This window comes from Grammomys surdaster, unplaced genomic scaffold (assembly GCF_004785775.1).
Source record: "Grammomys surdaster isolate TR1022 unplaced genomic scaffold, NIH_TR_1.0 125450, whole genome shotgun sequence".
Taxonomy (NCBI): Eukaryota; Metazoa; Chordata; class Mammalia; order Rodentia; family Muridae; genus Grammomys; species Grammomys surdaster.
The window spans coordinates 1,320,339-1,342,052 of NW_021620314.1; the positions used below are offsets into that span (position 1 = coordinate 1,320,339).

At 42.4% G+C, this 21,714-nt stretch overlaps 1 protein-coding gene across 1 annotated transcript in view; it reads left to right on the plus strand.

The window, feature by feature from the left end:
* The first annotated feature begins 4,257 nt into the window (after window positions 1-4,257).
* Window positions 4,258-21,714, plus strand: part of Mtnr1a (melatonin receptor 1A) — a 19,674-nt gene continuing 2,217 nt past the window's right edge. Inside the window, exon 1 of the mRNA XM_028786259.1 lies at window positions 4,258-4,552. Coding sequence (XP_028642092.1) covers window positions 4,360-4,552 — 193 coding nt within the window. The 5' untranslated portion in view covers window positions 4,258-4,359. The remainder of the gene's footprint in view (window positions 4,553-21,714) is intronic.

Sequence of the window (21,714 nt, forward strand, 5' to 3'; positions counted from 1 at the left end):
CCCTCTCTCTCTCCCTCCCTCCCTCTCTCTCTCTCTCCCCATAAATACCATCCTGTGGCTGGTGCCAGGACCACAGCATGGGCCGCATTGGCACCCCTTTCCCCATGCCATACCGCACCTCCACCAAACATATCCCTGGCCTTTCTTTCTTTTTTTCTAAAACACAAAACTCACAACTTCTGGGGAGCGGAAAGGGAACCAGTCATGGGAACTCCCCCAGTATTATCACTCTGTGAAAGAGTTTGCTCCTGGTCAGTTAAGGTGTCTCCTCCAGCACAGCCACACAGAGATCCCTCACCTAGTTTCCTTCTGGAAAACAAAACAAAACAAAACAAAACAAAACAAAACAAAACAAAACCCTTATTCTCACAGTCATACCTCCTAGGTTACAAATGTTTTGAAATTTCCCGGCAGCGCTCAGGAGATGCTTGGGACGAAATTGCTCATGACATTCAGGCCTCGGTTCTAATCCAAGCTTTATGGAGGGCGCTCTAAAAAAATAGAACTCCTTAGATCAAAGGGATTGGCGTTCCCTCTACCCTTAAGGTTTAAGATGAGGCCTCAGCCCTCCGTCTCAGTTCTGAGATCACAAATGTGCCGAGATATCTGGGTTTTTATGTACATTCTGGGAATTGAATGCAAGTTTCATGCTTGTGTATCAGGAGCTATCGATGAACTAACTCATGGCTGAAATCTAATGTTTCCTTGAGGCAGAACTAAGTTCATCAAATCTGGACAAGTTTCTGTTGCTTTAGAGGTAGGAGAATTCCTATACATGTGACAACAGGCTCTCTCTCTCTCTCTCTCTCTCTCTCTCTCTCTCTCTCTCTCTCCCTCACCCCCGTAGTGTGTGTGTATTCACGCTGCAATATCCTTTATTTGAGCCCAGCAGGCAGTGTTCAGGTGTATAATGTATGATCGTACATCTTCTCTTTCAGCGGTAGGAAAAAAAAATCCCAAAGAGGCTTTTAATGTATTCAGGACTTGTGCTCAGCAAGGTTTTGAGCAGCTGAGAATCCATTTATAGGGAAATTAATGATTCGATTTCTCACCTGCAGTTGGAAAAAAAAAAAAAGAACAAAAAAACGTTTCTTTCTTTGTTAGCATACTGTGACAGACAAATCCCCCTGTCCTACCGGGAAGACCTCATTCCTTTCCCAGCTTGCCTTTGGAGATCCAGCCCTTCTCTGAGATAAAGCGCTTCTCAGGACAGCTTTGATCGCAGGCATTCTTTCCGGGTTAGTCTCCGGAGCTGCACGGAGAGTGCAGTTACACAGGGGCTTTGTCTTGTAGTAATTACCACAAAGATCTCAAATCCATCTCGAACCTGTTCTTGTCCACTGCAGCTCTTAAAGTAAACCATAACTGAAAAACCAGCTCTCCTGTGGAGCCCACTTTTAAGGCTTACTAGTTGTTCATGTGCATCCGTGTGCATGTATGTGTGTGTGTGCGTGCGTGTGTACATGTTCGTGTTTGTGCCTGCAGACACATGTGTGTGAGGATGTATGTGGAGGTCAGAGGTCAGTGTCAGGTGTTCTTCAGGAGCTGCCCACCTTGATTATGGAGACGGGATCTCACCTTGGAATGCAGGGCTAGGCTGGATGACCAATAAGATCCAGAGATCCTCCGTCTCAGTTCTGAGATCACAAATGTGCCGAAATATCTGGGTTTGTATGTAGATTCTGGGAACTGAAGGCAGGTTTCATGCTTGTGTATCAAGTACTTTACCACTTGAGCTGCCTGTCCCTCAGCCCTGCGGTATTTATACTGAATATATCCATATCATCTGTATGTGCTATCAACCACGTGAATCAAAACCACAACTTAAGTTTTTGTTCTACCTATGCCCCTGTGTGTGTGTGTATGTGTGTATGAGAGAGAGAGGTGTGGGGGGGAACAGAGAGAGAGAAAGACAGAGACAGAGAGACAGACAGAGAGAGAGACAGAGACAGAGACAGAGAGACAGAGAACACAGCCAAGGCACAAGTGTGGAGGTCAGGGAACAACCGTGGCCTTGGGTGTGAGCCCTTGCCTTCTGTCTTGTTTGAGGCAGTGTGTCTATTGGTCCGTGCTGGAAACACCAGGCTAGCTGACTATGGACTTCTGACTGTTTCTCTCTGCTCTCCGTCCACACACAGAGGCATGTCTATGTGGGTTCTGGAGATAAGAACTCAGGACTTACAGAAAGGGGCTGGGATGGGAGGAGAAGTGAGAGGAACCGGGACAAGTAAAGGAAAGAAAAACCATAATTGGGATGTATTATACGAGAAAAAAAAATCGATTTTCAATGAAACGAGGGAAAGGAACTCAGGTCTCATACTTAGCAAGTTGAGCCACTGGGCCATCCCTCTAGCCGGATTTTACTTTATACAATTAAAAACTTCAGCGAGAAAATGGAGGAAGAGGCTTTGTGTATTTACCCAGACATTGAGCCATGATTTTGAGTAATAGGATCAGGAACTAAACCCAGGGCTTTAGGTATGCTAAGCATATACTATACACCAGTGACATCCCCAAATTCTCAATTTCCAGTTTTTAATTATTGTCTAATTATGAGCCATAGTCATCTTCCCACTCTTTTTACCCACAGTCACTCAAAAACATTAAGCTCGTTAATGCTTCATTGTTACACCATATATTCATATATATATACTTACACATATGTCATATATCATACAGACCATGTATTGTATTGCTATACCATATATCATCTCCTGTTTTGTATAGTTTATGTTATTTTTTTCCTATTATAGGTGTCAAACTTTTCTGTGGACAATTCCATTCTATTGAGAAACACTGCCGCTTAGGAATGACGATCGTAGCTGTGAATTCAGAGGGACAACTGTTACTGTCCTTTTTCTGCCCATGCTTACTTAAGGAGTCCTTCCTCACCCCAAGGTTATAGATTCATGTACTCACATTCCCTTAACTGTATCTTCGCTTCCATTACCTATTTCCCTCATTGCTAATTTAAAATGTTAGCCTTAAGACTGTGTTTTATTCTTTGTTTAGATGGAATCTCACATGTCCCAGGTTTGTCTTGAATAGCTGAGGATGGCCTTGAACTTCTGAAACTTTGCCTTCCCTCCTGGGGTCTGGGGTTACATGACTAGCTGCCATCTCCAGTGTATACAGCACTAAGGATGGACTCTTAAGATTTTGTGAATGCCGGAGGGCACTCTAACGACTGAACCACATGCTTAGGCCCCTCAATTCTGCGTTTCATTTCTTCTTGAAATTAATGATGAACACAATCATTTTACTTAATACGATTGTTGAGACAGGATTTTATACAGCAACACTGGTTGACCATGCAGGTCAAGCTGTCCCCAAACTGGTGTTGATTCCTCTGCCTCAGCCTCCAGAGCTATGACACAGGTTGCTATGTCTCATTGCTTAATTTTAATATTGTGAGGTCATGCATCTTCTTATGCATCTGAGGCATGTGCATTATGCATGTGAGGTTATGCATCTTCTTAAAATATCTTTTCTTCATTTTTCTTCACTCCTTCAAAGGGACTTTGGAAATGTTTAAGAATTGAGCCGGTGTAAAATATAGAGAGAGCATGAGAAATTTAAGTGTTCAATATGAGAACATCATATGTCTTTCAGTTTGTGTAAATCTCCTTCCCTGTACCAAAGAAAGTTTTGGGGTTTTGTTCCAGTCTGTACAGAGCTGGCTAATCCACTTTCCAGAATTCTTACAGTGTGCTTCTAAATTTGCTTCTATTATCTTGAGTTCCTGTTTTCAGCGATAGTTTCCAAAGAACATATACCCCGTCATCTGCAAATATTTACATTTTGTTTCATTTATTTGCCAGAAACATCTAGCACAGACAGGTGTGCTTTTCGTTTCATTGTTATTTTATTTTTACACATCAGTGACTATGAAAGTTGATGAGTTAGACTCTATTTCATCCCCGTTTTACCCATAAGGAATCCAGGGCATCTAGTAGCTTGATCTACTTCAGTTCTGGTTAGAATTCAAGTTCATGAATCACGGCCTTCCAGGGTGCAAACTTTCCCCAACTTGACGTCTCCACTTGTTTCACCGAGTCTCACCACACGGGGGCGCAGTATGCACGCGCTGCTGGACTTCTGAGTCCAAGCTGCGGGGCCGTGGACAGCAGGTGTCAGCAGGCGGCAGTGGCCAAGTTTAGAGAGGGTGTCCTGCCACCAGGAGGGGCTGGAGCGGGCAGGACCGCCGCAAAGCAGCCATAAGGATGCAAAGTAGGCGCGGGAGGGCTGTGCCCAGCCATAAAAAGTGGCGGAGAGGGTGCGAGCAGAGCTGGGCACTCGAGGACTCGGGGCGACAGGACAATGGCCCTGGCTGTGCTGCGGTGAGGCTCCCAGGGGACCATGAAGAACAATGGCAGCGAGTTGCTCAACGCCTCTCAGCAGGCTCCAGGCGGCGGGGAGGGAGGGAGACCGCGGCCGTCGTGGCTGGCCTCTACACTGGCCTTCATCCTCATCTTTACAATTGTGGTGGACATCCTGGGCAACCTGCTGGTCATCCTGTCTGTGTACCGCAACAAGAAGCTCAGGAACGCAGGTAGGGGCTCCGGGCACCTCTCCCAGCTCTAGCCCCCTTGAGGGACACTGAGAAAACTTCAGAAAGTCCGTTTCTGAGAAATAGGACTTTGGATAATTTTCCCTCCTAAAGAATAAAGGGGTATCTTATCTTGACCCTGTCCTTGTAAGATGACTTGTCAGAGATCACCCACAAGTCTTCAGTCCTTAGAGATGTGAAACTCTGTTTCCTTCAGCAGCATCTCTTTACTCTAGATGCCTTTTCAAATTAGAGCAACGAACTCATCAGTTGTTTGGATTTGCATATAAATCCGTTTTCCCAACTTCGCTAAACTAGAAGATGCATAAGCTGCCAAAATGACAGAGCCACTGTTTGTGTTTTGTTGTCAGGTGTGGTTTTCAGCTAATAGCACCAAATTTCCAGGCGGTGCGGGAAAATGCTGAGGATGCTGGGAAAGCACTTTTGCTTCTCAAATTTGCATTAAAAAAATGGAAACCCAGAGGGAGAAATGCATTTGCATATAATATAGGACTAGAGTTAATTCTGTGTTTGAGTTATACTTGGGGTTCCCTGGAGCAAAAAGCTGACCTAGTTACCCTTCCTAAGAGCAGGCTGGTGGGTTCCTCATGAACTTTTTCACACCTTCAAATAGTCTCAGGCTGCTTGGATTTCTGTTCCTTGTTTGGAAGTAAACTTTTGGTAGAAGGGCAGAGAGGAAGCCATTTGGTTAAATAGTTGCCCAAAATGTTTTTTTGTCCTAAACCAAGTAGCTGGCGAAAACTCAAATTCAGGCAGAATGTGTCTCCCCTTTGCCCAAGCTTCTGCAATGCTTCAGGCTGTGCAAAGTATAAGAATTAGTTTGAAGATGTCTAATAATGTGAATTCAGTTTGGCTTAGAAAACAGAATAACTTCCTTTCATGGATGATTGGCTTAAGCTAGAATTCTGCCTTCAGAATTCAGTAGCTTGGTGGTAGTGTTTGCAGAGCATTGGTAAAGCCCTGGGGTTGATCTTCACTACTGTAAGAAATGAATAGATGGGGGACCACACCCCTTCCGAGAACTAGAAGCCTCTTTCCACAGACTGCACGGGGCTCTGAGCACCCACACAGAAAGTCCCTTGGTGAGCCCAAGGGTCAGGCGTCAGACTCATCCACTTTACAGAGAAGGACACAGTGAGGCTCAGTGTCTTGCAGGGTCCGTAGTGGGAGGAGCTAATTCTTGCCCCATTGATCTCCATAACCTGTACTCGAGAAGTCTAAATCCCACGAGACATTTCCTATAAGAGGTGTTCACGTTCCTGGTGGCTTAGTCAAACTACGAAAACTGCCCTTCTATTTTGGACATTATTGGCTAAATAGCTTCTTGAGAGGAGTCTATATACTTACTGTTTTTATCGCTGTACAGAAGACCCTCGGTGAGTTTTCATACGCAAAGCTTTAGAGCATCATATTTATATACCTGGGCTATTTGCTCAAAACACACCATCACTGAGTTCAAACTTTTTGAAGCTATTTCAAAGAATAAATGGTGATTTGCAACATAGCTAGAGATAGCTGATTCAAACATATTGTTGGATGCCTATTAAAAGTTTTAGAGATGCCAGGTACACACACCTTTATTCCCAGTACTTGGGAAGCAAAGGCAGCTGGGCCTCTATGAGTCTGAGGCCAGCCTGGACTACATATCGAGTTCCAGGCAAACTGGGGTTACATAAGAGACCCTGTCTCAAAATAAATGTTTTAATGGCTGCTCAGTTTGTATATTTGTTCAATTTATTTTGTTGGTTTTAAAAATGGGAAGATGAGGAAAATAGCAGCCTGGAAGGATGGCTCAGTGGCTGCTCTGGCAGAGGACCTAGGTTCGGTTCCCAGAACTCAGATGGCAGCTCGTATCCACTGGTAACTCCAATTTCAGGAGATCCTTCCGACTCTTCTGACATCCATGGGCACCAGGCATGTGTGGGGTACACACACCCACATGGAGGCAAACACTCATACATATAAGAATAAAAACATAAATCTTGTTGAAAAGGGGAAAGTTGAAACACAGAGAGGAAAATAGGTAAGGCTAGCACATCCAAATTCTGAAGCAGTTCCTTCCTTCGGAAGTCTGGTATCATTGCAGAATGATTTCTGCCCTCTTCCTTTCCTCAAGAGACTATGCTTGTCTTTGATGTCTCCTGGAAGGAATCTCTGATATTTTACTACCCGTGGGACTGGCCAGTCACAGCAGGCACTGCCTTCGAGCCAGCGAGCGGATGTGAAAGGTTGACAGACTGGCTGCTCTTCTCTCATCCAAATTTTGCTAATGAGAAATGACGCATCTAAAGTGGGTTTAAGATTCTCACCGCATACACTCCAATCCAGGAAATCAGTTGTGATCCAACCTTACTGTCCACATCTGTTAGACAGGGGTAACACCTACACCCTTGCTCTGCCGCAAAGCTGTGTTGAAATTGTCGCAAGTATCAAATGAAATGATACAAACAAAAATACTCTGAAGAAGATGGAGAAAGTAACACTAAATGGACATTCGGACATTATTATAATTAGCCTTTTGGTTTTGGCTTGCTAAAAAGCAGAGTTGCGCTTTTCTCTATGTACATTACACTTAATTAAAACTTTTCCTAAAATAATATCCTGCCTGTTCAAATTTCAGTCCATGCAAGTTGTATAGGATATACACAAAGGGTGGGTGTTAACAATTTGTTAGACTTTTTTTTTTTTTTTTTTTTTTGGTTTTTTCGAGACAGGGTTTCTCTGTGTAGCCCTGGCTGTCCTGGAACTCACTCTGTAGACCAGGCTGGCCTCGAACTCTCGAACTCAGAGATCCACCTGCCTCTGCCTCCCAAGTGCTGGGATTAAAGGCGTGTGCCACCACCGCCCGGCAATTTGTTAGACTTTTAAGCATAGCCTGTTGGGCTTTGTAGGAAATTCAGGATTCTACAAAGCTTCCATACTAGGGTGTCAGTGCCCACGATTATAAACATCAAGTTAGAGGGAAGTTTGCTGCACATTAGGAGACACCACAATGTGGCAGACGCCATCATAGACAGACCCAACACCAGCACTCCTGGAAAACTGAGCAAACACAGTCTTCTGTGGTCCTTGCTGCATAGATGGCCCTGCTCAGTTCTGAAAACGCTAGAGAACAAGGCCCTCTTTGCTAATTATGACTTGTGTCCCTCTACGGAAGACATGTACCATCATTGGTGTTAAATTTGAATGCATAGCAAGACAAGTCAAATGTCTGTGATTGAAGGGAATATTGCTCCACCCCCAGAGTGACACTCTAGCTACCAACATAGTTGGCAGCGTTCTGTGCCCTCAATAAGTCTTTGGAAACCATCCATCTTATTTCAAGTTTCAAGTCCTCTCGGGAGTCAACAAGAATGAGGCAGAGTGTGGAGTGAATTGCATGCCAGGGACAGGGTGAAAGCAAATGAGGTGAGCTCTTCATATCCCAGGATTCTGCATCCAGAGATCAACTAACTGAGGGTCAAAGACATTGGGCATGTGTGGTTTCCATAACTACTCCATGAACAGGACAGTATAAGAGAAGTTATACAGCATTCACAATTTGGGTTTGTTAATTTTCTGGGCTGATCTTGAACTAGTAGGATTCAGTGATCCCTGCCCCCAGCACCTCCACAGAGGAGCTGAGATGACAGGCATGTGTCCTAGTGTCTTCTCAGTCGGCATCTGCTCTGTATTGGTTACTATAAACAACCCGGAGGTGATTTAAAGTGTAGAGGAAGATGTGCATAGTTTCTATGCAGACATCCTGTCACTTGCTATAGGCAACATGACTATCTGTGAAGTTGGGTAGCACAGGGTCTGTGGAACAAATCTGTTGTGGTTACCAAGGGATACCTGTACAGGCATATGAAACTTCTTATCAGTCAAATGTTCCTGTGTGAGGATAGTGGTATTGAGTAACATAGGGAAGCCTGGGACTTGCTAAAGCCAGTGGCTCAGAGCCTGTGCTTTGAGGCTTTTCACTGTGGTTATAGATAACATCTCTTCTGTGTGGGGAAGATCTGTTAGCCTCATGCCAGGTCTGATGTCCTTCGATTTCCCCATGTGTGTCTTTGGTAAAGACAGTCGGCTTATCATAAGTTAGCAGGCTGCCATCTCAGATATACCCTTGTCTCCTGGAAAAAAAAAAAGATCTCTTAATGATATCTGCTCTGCCTTTCAAGGATGTGTGTGTGTATGTGTTTTAAAAATCCCTCAAAGCTTCCCTATTTGAGAGAGGATGAAGCAGGCTGACCACACAGAATCACCCAAGCTTTCTTCGGTGGGATGCTCTCTGGTAGAGAAACTATGGGTGAGGTTTAGTAGGATGGGTTGGGGGCACTGATGATAAGCTAAGGGTGTGTATAAGGGATCAATTCACCTAACTTAGCCAACTTTGCTGGTTTTGGTTGGGCCAAGGGGAGAGATTAGAATCGTCGTGACTTTCTATCAGGATGTGTTCATTGGAGAGGAACAGCCTCTGCCAGTGGCCAGCCTTGCCATTCAGTTTGTGACAATGGTTGAGAGTTGAAGTTTATGTAGTAGCACATGGCCCTCACCTGTACTCCAAGGATAATGAAAACTAGCACTCTACCAGTTAGAAGAATTAAAAAAAAAAGAATGAGAGAATGAGGTATTGTCTCCTGCTCCATTGGCTATGTCTGTCTTACGGTCATAAGACTGGCTTGTCACATGGGTTACTAGTGATTCAAACACCAATGCTCTGTGAGATCTTTGAAAACAGCACTAGACACCACAATCAAATATATATACACCAGATAATTGGAAAAAAACTGAAGAGAAATGTATTTAAAAGTAACAGACATCTGGGAAAAAATTTAAGTCATCTTATGTTTTCAGGAGTGTTTTTCACAAAAAAGTATTTTGCCATCTTGCATTTTCTCACTGTAAATCTTATGGTAAGCATCAATCATAAGAGAATCAGAGTATTAGTAAAAAAAAAAAAAATTCAGCTTCTGGGATGAATTGAAAACAACAGGCCGAGCCAGTTTCTCAATATATCATTAATCTAAGCTGGTGGTAAAACGCTACTCTCTTATTGCCGTGACCTGTAATTTAACAAAGACTGGTCATTGTTGACTGATTATTTCTGAATAGAATCAAATAATTTATTACACACACACACACACACACACACACACACACACACACACCTGGCCAGTGCCAACAATTATATGAATTAGTTTTCCAGTCCAACACTTTGGGAATTTTAAAAACTATAGAACAATCTGTGTTAGAAACGTCTCCAAGCTTAAAAAAAATTAGAACAAGAAACTAATAAAACTGCATTTTTTTGGGTCACATTTTCCCCAGAATAGCATATTTGGTCTGGTTTCTACTTATTTTCCCCTGTAGCAAATCTGGCTTCTAACACTCCGTAACTAAATGCATAGCACAACCTGCAGTTTTCAAAGCAATCTCCCACAGTTCATATGTCTGTACCTCAGTCTCTTCAGGCAGCTGAGAAAACATAGAGCTCAAATTCACAGCAAAGGAATCAGCTTTTCTTATTGTAGAACATAGACAACCCAGCACGGTTGCCATGCCAAATAAAAAAACCAAACCCAAAACAAACAAACAAAAACAACAACAAAAACAACATATACACAAACAAACAAACAAAACCCAAGAAATAAAGTCAGAGGATCCAAGCTGAATCTCATGACTACCATGGGTGTAGTCTGTTTTGGGGATGATGTACACAGGTCCTCTGTCTAGTCAATGAGGCTAATACTATTATCTCACAACACAATCTAGGAAGATAAAGTTAGAATCTGCCTCCCAGTGGACTTACCCACACATCCATCTATTTACCTACCATTTTTTACTTTATATACGAACACCAGTATTACAGTATTTCTGTAATGCACTTGAGGATTAGTTCCATTGAGTTTGGTTTTACTTTTTAAGGTTAGCTTAATTTTAAGTATGTTATCCAAAACCAAGTAGAAAATACAAAGTAGTAAAAACATCAGCCAGGAATTGATGGGTTGGGACCTACATTAGTAACTTTTGTTTTTGCTATGACAAGATACTACTTCAAGTTTGTACTTCTGTGGGAAGAGTTACTGAGGTGTTTGGTTTCAAAGGGTCCAGCCCAGGGTTACTTCGACCCATGTTTTGGACAGATCATCAGGGCAGCAGGATCTTTTTCACTTCCTGGCAAACAGGAGCAAAGAAGATCGTGTGTAGGGAGGGGCCATAGATCAAGTATCCCTAAGGTCCCGTAACCCTGTGACGTGTTTCTCCTAGTCAGACTTCGGCTCTCAATGTTTCCACATCCTTATAGCGCATAAATCCTGTGGGGACTTATGCAAACTCTGGTTCGTAGGAAACCTATGTTCCCTAGATATTATTTGTTGAAATCTGGCACCTTCTTAAAGTCCTTTCCAAAGGGACTTCCATCATCCTTCACCATGGAACAAAGCCCTACGTGCCCCTATGCTCCTCTGTGTCATGATAGTAACTTCCCTGTAACAGTTTCTGGGACTGGTTATTCTGTGGTTGCTTGTGTGTATCTCTGCCCTTCAGTTAACACTGGGAGCTCCTGGTTGGGCATGAGGGGAAGGGCAGCTCGAGATGATGAAGGAAGAGTTATTTATAGGATTAAGGGCAGGAATGGAGATGTCGCCTGTGCCGATTCTTTGGTATTATAACATATTATATCTATTATCTATTATAACATATTATATCTTATATATGTATATGAACATGTGAAATCAAATGCTCCAGAATAGAGGCTGGACAGATAGCTCCTCAGTTACGAGAGTGTACCACTCTTACAGAGGATCTAAGTTCAATTCCAACTACCCGTGTTGGATGGCTCACAACTGCCTGTTACTCCAGGTCCAGGGGATTTGAATCCCTCTTCTGGCCTACACAGGCACATGTACTCAAGTGTCCAAACGTGTGTGTGTGTGTGTGTGTGTGTGTGTGTGTGTGTATGCATAATTAAAAGAAAAATACATATTTTATTAAGAACTTCCAGAATGTGTAAATGGAATTCTTAACTATATAACTAATTTATATAATCTATAAGACTATTTAAAATAAAGATTTTTCATTAAATCTGCTTTTTTAAAAAAAATACCTAGAGAACTCTCCTAGTATGATCACTAACTTTTACTTTAAGAGAAAAAATGGAAAGAACATAAAATCTGATCAAATTCAGTCCAATTCAATTTTTAAGTTGCAGTCTTACAGAACATTGTATCACCTACTGATTTGCCTGCTGAGTGAGAAAATTTGTGCATTTCTCAATACTTATTTATAAATAATGAGATATGAGTTAAAAGGTTGTCTAAGTAAACACTGATTTACAAAGGCTGGTTGTGTTGATTTTTCTTCCTTTCCTAACGGTGTTTAGGCTGTCAAACTGGTACAGAGACACTTCCGTCTGAAACAGAAGCACACATGCTCTCTTGGAGTTTTTGGAGCATCAAAAATGCAATCAATGGACATTTCTTAAAGGTCTATTGGCACATGTACCTAACTCTGCGTGGACCTCTCATTTCACCCACTCAACCCTGTAAAGGCAGCTCTTCCACTGGTATCATTTTTCTCAAATAGGTTTGGCCAAACAAGTTGACTCACAAGAGAGGTACGACATCTTAGAAACTTTCAGTAAGGTTTAATAGTATTGCAGACAAGATAAGCTTTTATATTTTTATGCTTGAGATTTCAAACACTTATTTTTTCCCCAGGGAGTTGTACATTTATGACAATCACATTGAAGGGATTGCCCTCAAAGGAAGGGACAGGAAAGAGTGCTGACTGTTATTCAAATTCTTTCAGGCAATTAGAGTTGTTAATGCATACAGGTAGAAAGGATGCTTACCTGCCTTGCTATTGAGCTGTCTGCGTATTGATTGAATTGAATATTCATTTGGATAAATATTCATTGTATCCCCACAGTGCAAGCTAGAATATGATTGACTGTTAACTTCTTGATAATGGGTCAGAGTCAAGGTCTCTGTTCTAAATTTGTGTAAAGCACGACATCTAGAGGAGAAAGAGATAGCTCCATGTGTAAGGCCACTTAGTGCACACTCATGAGGACAAGAGTTCAAATCCCCTAACACTGATGTAATAGTTGGTCACATCCACACACGCATGTAACAAATATCAAGAAGTAGGGACAGGCAGACAGCCAGCTTGCTGGCTGGTTAGCCTAGCTGAAACCATCATGTACAGGGTCACTGAGAGCCCCTGTCTCAAGGGAATAAGGTACAGATTGTGACAGAGGACCCAATGTTCTCCTGTGGCTTCGGCACACAGGAAAAATGGACATATCTCACGTACACACCTCACACGCATAGCAATGAATGTAAAGACTCCTAGAGCATCTTTAAATTCTTTTTTAAAAAATTTATTTATTTATTTATTTAATACATATGAGTACACTGTCACTATCTTCAGACACACCAGAAGAGGGCATTGGATCCCATTAGAGATGGTTGTGAGCCACCATGTAGCTGCTGGGAATTGAACTCAGAACCTCTGGAAGAAGAGTCAGTGCTCTTAACCGCTGAGCCATCTCTCCAGCCCACATCTTTAAATTCTTAAAAAAAATTGACACCTATTTTCAAAGATATACCTTTCTATTAAGTACCCTAAAGGTTTGTTCATTTTATTCTCAGATAAAACTAAGACAAAATTGAAATTATTATATTATTTGTATTTTTAAGTGAACTAAGCTGGGCACAGGACAAGTGCTTTCGAGAGAGGTGGGACAGATTGATCAATGGGACCTGAGTGACAGAGAGCCAAAAGAAGGTCTGGCCTGCTAGCTCAAAGTTGGTGATCACAGATAGAGGCTGTATGTTGTATATCTTCAAATACTAGAAAAAAGGCTTGGGGACGTTTTCCTCACAAAGCAATGATGTATCGTTGGGAAGATAGAGACAGATGCACAGTGTGTAATGTGAATTCCATTCGTCACAAGCTCTTTCTTCATGTTTATGTAATCATTAAAAATATTTTATTTACTAGATAAGAACAAAGCATGAAATACAGAGACATACGAATCAAAATGTGTTAACATAGCAGAAAAACTTCCTGACTCAAAGAGGCCAGAAAGTATCCTTGGAGCTGGAGTTGCAGGTAGCTGTTAGCTGCTGTGTGAGTTCTTCAAACTGAACTCGGGTCCTCTGCAAGAGGAATAAGCATTTTTGCCACTGAGCCATCCATCTCTGCAGCCTCTTAAAAATTCCTTCTATGGAACTCTTACTTCATACTGTTTTATTGCTAGTTTTTATCTTCCATGCCCTATCCTTGATTTAATTTTAATATGTAAATAGGCAGCATGATTTTTCTTACTGTAAATCATGAGGATGATTCTGTTTTAGATTCAATTTAGAGCTATTATTTAGTACAATTAGTTTGCTTGCTTAACCTGGGCTTTTCACCAACAGATTTAGGATTGGGGAGAAGTAGATAAGGAAGCAAAGATCACTAACCTTAATGGAGTTAGTGCTGTTTCTTTTATTTTTTGTTAATGTGGTTGAAATATCACCCCTTTGTTTCAATTTAATTCTTGGGAATGGATAAAGTAGTACAGTTATCAGTAATTTGTTACCCTCTAAAGGAAGAAGGGCTGAAACATAATGTCAATATTTTATATTCTGTCTAAACTGTCTTTCTGAGACAAGTGTAGCCAAATGCAGAAATTACACAGGAGTTTTTTGAAGGATTTAACTGCTACTGAGATCTAGACCGTACCAGAAGGGTGTGCGCTTTTATTTTAAAGGGATGGAATGTTTCTCAGTCTGTTTTGTTGTATGTGTGTTATATTCATGTGGCAAGTGAACCACTTTCCAACTTCCTCTACGTCAGCAGACAGAGTATAGGATGGGGAGCTGGGGACACCGGGAAAGAAGTGGAGACGGAGAATCTGGAACGTAAGTAACGGGAGGGAGGCACGAAGGTAGTGAAATTCTCAGATGCATACAATGTGGGATACAAACCCGATATTATATGAAGGCTATGATGTGGACAGCTTGCACAAACCGTGTGTTCGAGGACAGGGTAGCCCGTAAGCAGTGTGTTAGGGAACAGTGGGAGAGGCTAATGAATGAGGTAGCAAGAAGGTCACTGAGTTCTAAAGAGAGGTTCACACAGTTTGGAGGGTGGTTAGTGTCCTGGTAGAAATTGGGTTAAAAACCGAACTGGAAGGAAAGAGACTGTGCTGGGGTCAGTTTGGCAGCTGGAGGAGGAGCGGTTAAGAAAGTAGAGGGATCCCCATTACTGAGGGATGATGGGTGGAGCCTGGGTTTCAGACAAGAGACTTTCTGCAAAACAGAACATGTGATCCCATCAAGGGGAACTGAGAACTGGGTATTCATCCAAGACAAAGTGCATTTCATACACTCTCTCGGTCCCCACCAGTGCCACTATGGTCTTGGTTTATGACAGGGCAAGGCGCTGGCGGCTCTGGAAAACTGACTTACCTGACTTACCAGAGATGAGACTAGCAACCGACAAGGCTAGGACGTGAATCCAGATGGAAACTCGTTTCTATACTTGGGATGCAGCTTGGATCTAGTCTCTAAAAAGATCCATTTCTAAAGCAACCAGACCTTTTAAAATCGGGAATGTTAGATACTGCCCCTGGGATTTGAAACACACACGCACATGAACACGCACATGCACACGCACACACCCCACAAAGAAAAACAAACTTCTTTTTATGTTCCCTTGCACAGCCCCCATCCAGCAGCCCACCAGCTTCCTCTAGTGAGACCCTTAACATCTATCCACATTGAACTGGCTATAAACAAAAGGTTTAAAACAAATCCTTCACGAAACCTGGCCTCTTGGATCTGAATCTATGAATTTGCTGAAGTTCAGATAGTTAAAAAAAAATCTGTATGAGCAGTCATTAGTGGGTCTACAGTCTTGCTTTCTGCACAGTTAAAATCCAAGACAGAAAAAGAAAGAAAATATGAATTGGCCCAATGAGAGAGAGAGAGAGAGAGAGAGAGAGAGAGAGAGAGAGAGAGAGAGAACCGTGTTAGATAAATGCAGGAGAGCAACTGATTCCTACTGTGTAGATGCCACTTAGAGACTTGGAGTACATTTCTCTATCCAGAAAACCTTTCTTGAGCACCTACTGTGCACTGAACTCAGTGTTCATAAGAAGCACAGGCAGAGAGTCCTGGATTACACTGTTTTTGAGGGACACAGCTTGTGTGTGTGTGTGTGTGCCTGTGTGTTGCTCCAGGGAGCATAGCCGCATGCAGAGAGGATGAAAGGAGTAGAAATCAATGCCAAGAAACATTTAGACGGCATCCTCCTCCGGTCTAAGGTTGATTAGTTTACGTGAGCGACTAAAGCATTTCTCATTTTTCTACCAAGAAGCCAGTGACTTCCTTAGAGAACCGCCTGAGGTCATCGCAGAGCGGCAGAGCTGTCTTAAGTTCTTGAACGTAGTCATAAGCTGAGTGGCAAGCCTGGCGGCCCACGGAGGCTCTTCCTCTCCATCCTGATGAGTCACAACGATTCTAATCTCTCCCCTCGGCCCGACCAAAACTAGCAAAGTTGGCTACATTAGGAGAATTAAATCCCTCACACACCCCCTTAGCTCGTTATCAGCGCCCCCCAACCAATCCTACTAAACCTCACCCATAGTCTCTCTACCAGAGAGCATCTCGCCGAGGACAGCTTAGTGACTCTGTGTGGTCAGCCTACTTCATCCTCTCTCAAGTAGGGAAGCCTTGAGGGATTTTAAAAACACATAAATGTTCCTTGAAAGGCAGAGCAGATACCATTAAGGGGTCTTTTTTTTTCTACAACAGAGAGGGGTATATCTGAGATGGCAGCTTGCTAACTTACGATAAGCTGGCTGTCTTTACCAAGGACACACATAGGGAAATCAAACGACATCGGATCTGGCAAGGGGCTGACAGAGGGCTAATATCCAATATATACAAAGAACTCAAGAAATTAGACTCCAGGCAACCAAATTACCCTATTAAAAAATGGGGTATAGAGCTTAACAAAGAATTTTCAACAGAAGAAACTCGAATGGCCGAGAAGCACCTAAAGAAATGCTCGGCATCCTTAGTCGTCAGGGAAATGCAAATCAAAACAACCCTGAGATTCCATCTCACACCAGTCAGAATGGCTAAGATTAAAAACTCAGGTGATAGTAGATGCTGGCGAGGGTGTGGAGAAAGAGGAACACTCCTCCATTGTTGGTGGGACTGCAAGATGGTGCAACCACTTTGGAAATCAGTGTGGCGGTTCCTCAGAAAATTGGACATAGCATTACCCGAGGATCCAGCTATACCACTCCTAGGCATATACCCAGAAGGTGCTCGAACATATAATAAGGACATATGCTCAACTATGTTCATAGCAGCCTTATTTATAATAGCCAGGAGCTGGAAAGAACCCAGATGTCCTTCAACTGAGGAATGGATTAAAAAAATGTGGTATATTTACACAATGGAGTATTACTCAGCTATTAAAAACAATGAATTTGAGAGGTTCCTAGGTAAATGGATGGAACTAGAAATTATCATCCTGAGTGAGGTAAGCCAATCACAAAAGAACACACATGGTATTCACTCACTGATTATTGGATATTAGCCCAGAACCTTAAAATGCCCAAGATGCAACTCACAGGCCACATGAAGTCCATAAAGAATGAAGACCAAGTGGGGGTGATTCGGTCCTTCTTAGAAGGAGCAACAAAATACTCAAGGGAGCAAATATGGAGACAAATCGAGGGACAAAAACTGAAGGAGGGGCCGTCTGAAGACCTTTCCACCTGAGTATCCATCCCATGTGCAGTCACCAAATGTAGATGCTGATGTGGAAGTCAGGAAGTGCATGCTGATAAGAGCCTGATATGGATGTCTCCTCAGAGGTCTTCAAGAGTCTGACATATTCAGAGGCAGATGCTCACAACTAGCCATTGAAGTGATCATGGGGTTCTCAATGGAGGAGTTAGAGTGAAGACTGAAGGAGCTGAAAGGATTTGTGGCCCCATGAGGAGAGCAACAATACCAACCAACCACAGCTCCCAGGGTCTAAACCACCAGCCTGGGAGCACTTATGGAGGGATCCAGGGCCTTAGCTGAATATATAAGAGTGGAGGGCCCTGCTGGGCACAGGTGGAAGATGAGATCCTTGACCTCATGAAGGCTGGACGCCCCAGGGGGTGGGAGTTTTGAGGGTGGGGAGGTGGGAGTGGGGGGGTAGATAGAGGTTACATCCACAAAGAAGAAGGAGGAGGTGTGAGGGGATTGGGGGTTCCTGGGTGGGTGGGGGATGGGGTAAGGGGACAACATATGAAATGTAAATAAAACATCCAATAAAAAAATTAAAAAAAAAAAAAAGAAAAAAAAAAAAAAAAAGGTGTTACGTGAACCTAAGTCAGAGAGTCGATCTGTCATGGTTAAGCTGGGGCTTGACAGGAGTTCTCTAAGCTGGCTGAGAAAGCAACATATGACAGGAGAGAGGGTTAGCAAGGAGGGGAACTCAGGAAAAGCCAGGGCTTAGCTCAATTTACAACTCGAAGCCTCTGCATAAATCCATCTACAGCATTGACCATGCTTGATGGAAGACTTTTGTCTCCCTGTATCAGCCATGGGTCATTGAATGCAGTCTACCATTGTGAGCCTATGGGGGAACACGTGGGTCTCAGATATTTCAGAGAAAAACAGGGCCTCTTGGCAAAGAGGATCTGAGGCAGGCGTTAGCAGCAAACTCGGTAAGGCTTCTACAGTAAAGAGAGTAAGCAGCCATGAAGACAGAGTTTACGGCTGAGCTTCTGCAACCAGCATGTTGAAGAGAGTACACGGGAGAAAATCAGCTCTCTTCATATTACTGTAATGTACAGATGGTCATTGTGAAAGGGTTGATGTGACAACTTTAAGGACAGAAACCTAAAGTCAAGGCCACAAGGGCCTTGAAGTCAGTATGATGACTTCACCTCGGGATGCAGAAGTAGTTATCCAAAGGCAAGCCAGAATGAGATTTCTTTTAAGTGACATTTTGTGACTAATGAGCCACAAAAATCTGGCCCACAACAGGACAGTCTTAAAGTCTCACGCAGCTAACTTCATGGCGGAGATACATCACTGTCTAACAAAACCACTTTAAAGTTCCAAGCACGAAAAGTACAGTGGACACCCCATTTTCCTCTTCTGTGTCAAGTAAAAAAAAAAAAAAATTCTTTCGTGAGTCATGTTGATCCAAGACTGTATGGGGGAAAGAATTCTTTTTTTTTTAAGATTTATTTATTTATTATATGTAAGTACACTGTGGCTGTTTCCAGACACCCATATGAGGGCATCAGATCTCATTGCAGATGGTTGTGAGCCACCATGTGGTTGCTGAGATTTGAACTCATGACCTTTAGAAGAGCAGTCAGTGCTCTTAACGGCTGAGCCATCTCACCAGCCCTGGGGGAAAGAATTCTTGAAACATTGTTTGAATTTGCCTCCACTGATTCGATAGAGCACTGGAAGAGTAGATCTTCTCATGGTGCCTTGACAGGTTGACATTTATTTTAGTCAAAAAGTAACTTCCTAATAAAGAAGATATCAAACTGACGCCTGACAAAATGTCTCCGCTCTTCCGAAAATTGGAATGTAGCAACACTCTTTCCCTAAGTCAGTCATCTTCTTATGGGCTTTATTATTTTTCCAGCTGAATCACAGGCTTCGTTTATACCCTACAGTCTACTGAAATACAACCTTCACTTCTACCACAGACTGGACAGCAGGCCAGTATCATAAGGGAAGAGAAAGCAATGGCTAATAGCATCATGACATGGTAAACAAGAAATATAATTATTTTACTGTTCGTCTCCGCAGTTGGTCACATGATCATTATGAATAGTTTTAAGTCTTGTACACTCCCCATTTTCTCTTCCCTTCACACACCGTGGTCACTTACCTGTCGGGTGGCTCATATATTTATTTCTAAATCTCTGGGGAAATTGATAGCTCTACCTGATTTGGGCTAGCTTAGCTTTCCATTGGATTTATTTACAGGTCTAGGAGTGCTAAAACGCCCTAGGGGTTTCTTGCCTTTAAGGTACACTTTATGAGTCGGATTGTATAATAACAACCTGTCTTCCCTCTTAACAATTATGACCGGTTACAGTAATAGTACCCCCTCCCACCATACACACACATACATTGATTCCCTGAAATGAAGAACCCACTGTCGTTCTCTGCATCTAGTTTAGTGAAAACAGTTTGCTTACTAGTAGAAGGCTTTCTTCCTCAGAGTAAGATTTAGCCTATCAAGACTCTCTGGGCTTTTGACATTGCAGCACCATGGTCTGGTGATCTATGCAGGTGTTGGGTCAGATTGGTATCTTGGGGTACAAATGGCCTGTGGGCTGCATGTTGATAGCTTGCAAAACCAAAGGAACCTAAAGTTGCAAGGACAAAGGACAGGAAGCAAACAGTTGGTAAGGAGTCTCTAGTGTGGTTGAGAGAGGAAAAACTCAAACATCCACCCTGGATTTTATGACCAGTGAATCTTTGGTATGAGGTTAATAATACTATAAGACAGGAGTCCCATCCTGGGATATGGAACCATGGGGTGATCCAGCTGGCTTTAAAATGAACCTTCAAAACCAGTATTCTAAGATGGGAAACATAATAGATTCAGTGAATTCCATGGCTCTGTTATTGTCCAATAAATCCCTTAGTTTGAACCATGTGGTGAAAAATTACAACCTGGTGGACAAGGCATTCTAGAAGGGAATGCCATTCACTTTTATTACAGTCAGTACAAAGTCTCCCCTACCCCTGCAATCCCAGAATTAACAAAGGAAGGAGACCCAGAGACTGGGCCCAGAGAGGTTGGGGAGAGAGGCGTATTTCTGCCTCAGCTCAGCAGATTTTGCCTTCTCCTAAGACAGATATTTGCATGCTTGTTTGTAAACTTTGGTTTTCTCCATTTCTAGACTGTGCTGACAGAGAGTGTGTGTCTGTTCCTGGTGTTTGTATCTCAGACAGCATGCACTGCAACTCTTGCTTGCATTTGGCCATGCAAATTACATTATTTCCTCCAGACAATGGAAACAGAATAAGCTTTGTTTCAAAGTCCCCGTTTCGTTATTTACTATTAAAGAAAGAAGGCGAAAAGCCGTCACAATGTAAGAAACACATGGAAAGTTGCAATAAAAGCAGATTCTTCGCGTGACTGTTTGTGGTGCATGTGTGCATATGTTTTTGCATGTTTTCATATGTGTATGCGTATGTATGCATTTGTGTATATATGTATGCATATATAATATATGTGTGCATATGTGTGTGTAGGCCACAGGTAAGCAAGATATATTCATCAATTACTTGCCACCTCAGTTTTAGAATCAGTCTTCCAGTGAAGCCAGAGCTCACTGATTGGTGACTGGCTCACCAATGAATTCTGGGATTCTGTACCTCCACTCCTCCAGCACTGGGACTCTGTGTGCGTGTACCCATGCCTGGCATTTTACCTGGGTGTGTGGTTATTAGCTCAGGTCTTCCTGTTTCCACAGCAGTCACCTTACTTGCTGTTGCATCCCCCCAGATTCTTTCAAAGTCAGTCCTTTAAAAGCTGGTGATAGAGGTGCAACTAAAGGGTTAATGGCAAATTATTTTTCTCCACAGATAATTTTAAATTACAAGCGAAATATCTACATTCTGGAGTCGGTGCATTTTAGTGCAAAATATTTAATAATTTAAAATGATGTCTTATGTGTGGTACCAGCAGCATACTGAAGTAGCATCAGGAAAGTGCATTTTAACCCAGAATGTCATGTGGTAAAATGGCTTGGTGTAGATTTACTTGTAGAAAGCTTAAAACTCAAACCACAGACGTTGTCATAGTTGGTTGGGATTTTTTTTTTGATGGCTTTGATCCTTCTTGTCATTTACAGCAATTATACTTTATTACTGTTCAACTAACTGTGTTAATTAAATCATTAATTTAAGTTTTTGAATTAATTTCAATTAATATTTGGGAAATACAAATGTTCGGGGAAAAAATAAGCCAGAGATTCTATGTAGATGTGTCTCTCAGATGTCTTTGTCTCCTCCCTGTGATGTTTGTGTGTGTTTTGTTTAGGAAATTCAAGGAAGGGGCTTTTTTCTTTCTTTCTTTCTTTCTTTCTTTCTTTCTTTCTTTCTTTCTTT